Source organism: Kryptolebias marmoratus, linkage group LG6 (assembly GCF_001649575.2).
Source record: "Kryptolebias marmoratus isolate JLee-2015 linkage group LG6, ASM164957v2, whole genome shotgun sequence".
Taxonomy (NCBI): Eukaryota; Metazoa; Chordata; class Actinopteri; order Cyprinodontiformes; family Rivulidae; genus Kryptolebias; species Kryptolebias marmoratus.
The window spans coordinates 29950178-29952190 of NC_051435.1; the positions used below are offsets into that span (position 1 = coordinate 29950178).

A 2013-nucleotide genomic window follows, 5' to 3' on the forward strand; every position below is an offset into this window, starting at 1 on the left:
AGTGAGATGTGACGTTAGTCAGATGTGATGTTAGTCAGATGTGACGTTAGTGAGATGTGATGTTAGTGAGATGTGATGTTAGTGAGATGTGATGTTAGTGAGATGTGACGTTAGTCAGATGTGTTGTTAGTCAGATGTGTTGTTAGTCAGGTGTAATGGTGGTACCATCTGATGTTGGTTAGCATCTGCTCATGATGACAGTGAAGGAAGCAGCTCGTGCTGTTCTCCCACGGCCTCCGAGTGAGTGGGCAAATCTGGTGTTTTTCCCCCCACACTAAATATTATCAGTATAAGTGAAGATGACGAGAAATGCTCCAAATATTTAAAAATGAAAACTGTAAACTTTACCGTTTTTATTTATTGTTGCGCATTAATATCTATTTGTGACACCCTGCTGTGTTCCTCTGCCATTTCAATCAGCTGAACCATCCTCCCTTACCTTCCCTCCATTCTTCCGGCTCCTGCTCTTCGTGGCTCCGCTCCCCCCTGCATCCTCACCGGCGGAGTCCTCCTCCTCCTCCTCGCCTTCCTCCAGCTCTCTGACGCCGGCCTCCTTCTCCTTCTCCTTCTCCGTCCGAGGCCGTTTGGCCGTGCGGTGGTATCCTCCTCCTCCTCCTCCTCCTCCTTCTTCTTTCTCCTCCATGGCAGGCGGTGAAAGTGCAGATTTCAGATTGAGACGCAGAAAAAGACGATGAGCCCAGGTGAACTTGTCCCTCTCCGTCTGTCTCGGTTTGTCTCTCACTGCAGACTCCGGCTGCTTTTCTCCGAAGATAGCGAATAAGAGCGATGTCTCACTCTGCTACTTTTACATGATACCTTTTAGCTCCAGTACAGTGTGTTGAAGACAGAAAGGGAGGGAGAAAACATTAGTTTAAGAAAAAGAAAAGTGTGAGTTGTATAGGAAAGCCTGTATAACAAATCTGTCACTTCTCATTATAATTAATGTTGCCGTTGTTGTTTGTTTTTTACATTTTAAAACACATTTGAAGTCCTTTTTGTGTTGTAAAGCACTTTGAGTCGCCTTGTGCTGAAAAGTGCTATATAAATAAATGTACCTTTATGCACTGTTTAAAGGTTGTTTGCACAGTTGATACATATTTTTTTTATTTTCCGCAATTATTTTTGTACAGTTGTCAATCAGTTTGTGGCACTATGTGTTCATTTTATCTATCTATCTATCTATCTATCTATCTATCTATCTATCTATCTATCTATCTATCTATCTATCTATCTATCTATCTATCTATCTATCTATCTATCTATCTATCTATCTATCTATCTATCTATCTATCTATCTATCTATCTATCTATCTATCTATCTATCTATCTAAAATGTGTTTTCCTTCTGATGGAAGGTGTTGTCTTTGTTATGGTATTGTTTACTGCAAGTGCAAACATAAGTAAATTTGTAGAGTTATTTTTTGTTAAAAAAAAGTAATATCAATACCAACAGAAGCAAAATTTATAAAGATTTTACAAATAACAATAACACAAATGATTTACCATGTCTTTTTTTATTTGTTTTACCCAGCTTTATCAGACTTAAGACAGAAAAATCTTTTTAGATGTTGGTTTTGTAATAATTGCATAGTTTTTATGATCTGAACTTGAGCAAAGTGAAGAGAAGAGGAGGAGCAGACAAAAAAGACACTGAACAAATTATTGTGTTTAAAAAGCAACTTTTTGCATACAACAGCAACAGAAACTCATGGGGTAGTTTTTTTAAATAAAAAAAAAATAAAATTGTTACAGTTGTCAGTCTTCATTAAATTGACTAAAACAATAATGGAGAATTAAATTATAAACCTGAGTGGGCTGCTGCTGGGTGTAAATACATGAATGTGTTTAATGGTTTTGTAAAATCAACTAATCTTCTAACAAGCTAATTGAGGTTTGAGTAGTAGAAAGGGTGAAAAAGAATCTGACAGAGGTGTCAAAAGGTCAGATGTTTTCTCTGCATGGGGTGATAGACAGCACCTCTACTGCAGAACAGATACACTGAACTCATAATGT

The 2013-nt window shown here is 37.8% G+C and overlaps 1 protein-coding gene across 2 annotated transcripts in view; it reads right to left on the reverse strand.

Annotated features, from left to right (window-relative positions):
- Positions 1-808, reverse strand: part of LOC108249392 (heterogeneous nuclear ribonucleoprotein L-like) — a 58133-nt gene extending 57325 nt beyond the window's left edge. The window contains exon 1 of one of the 2 annotated variants that reach the window (XM_025002142.2): positions 440-808. In XM_025002142.2, coding sequence (XP_024857910.1) covers positions 440-643 — 204 coding nt within the window. In that variant the 5' untranslated portion in view covers positions 644-808. The remainder of the gene's footprint in view (positions 1-439) is intronic. The other variant, XM_017438771.3, reaches the window with a different exon arrangement.
- Between the last annotated feature and the right edge of the window lie 1205 nt (positions 809-2013).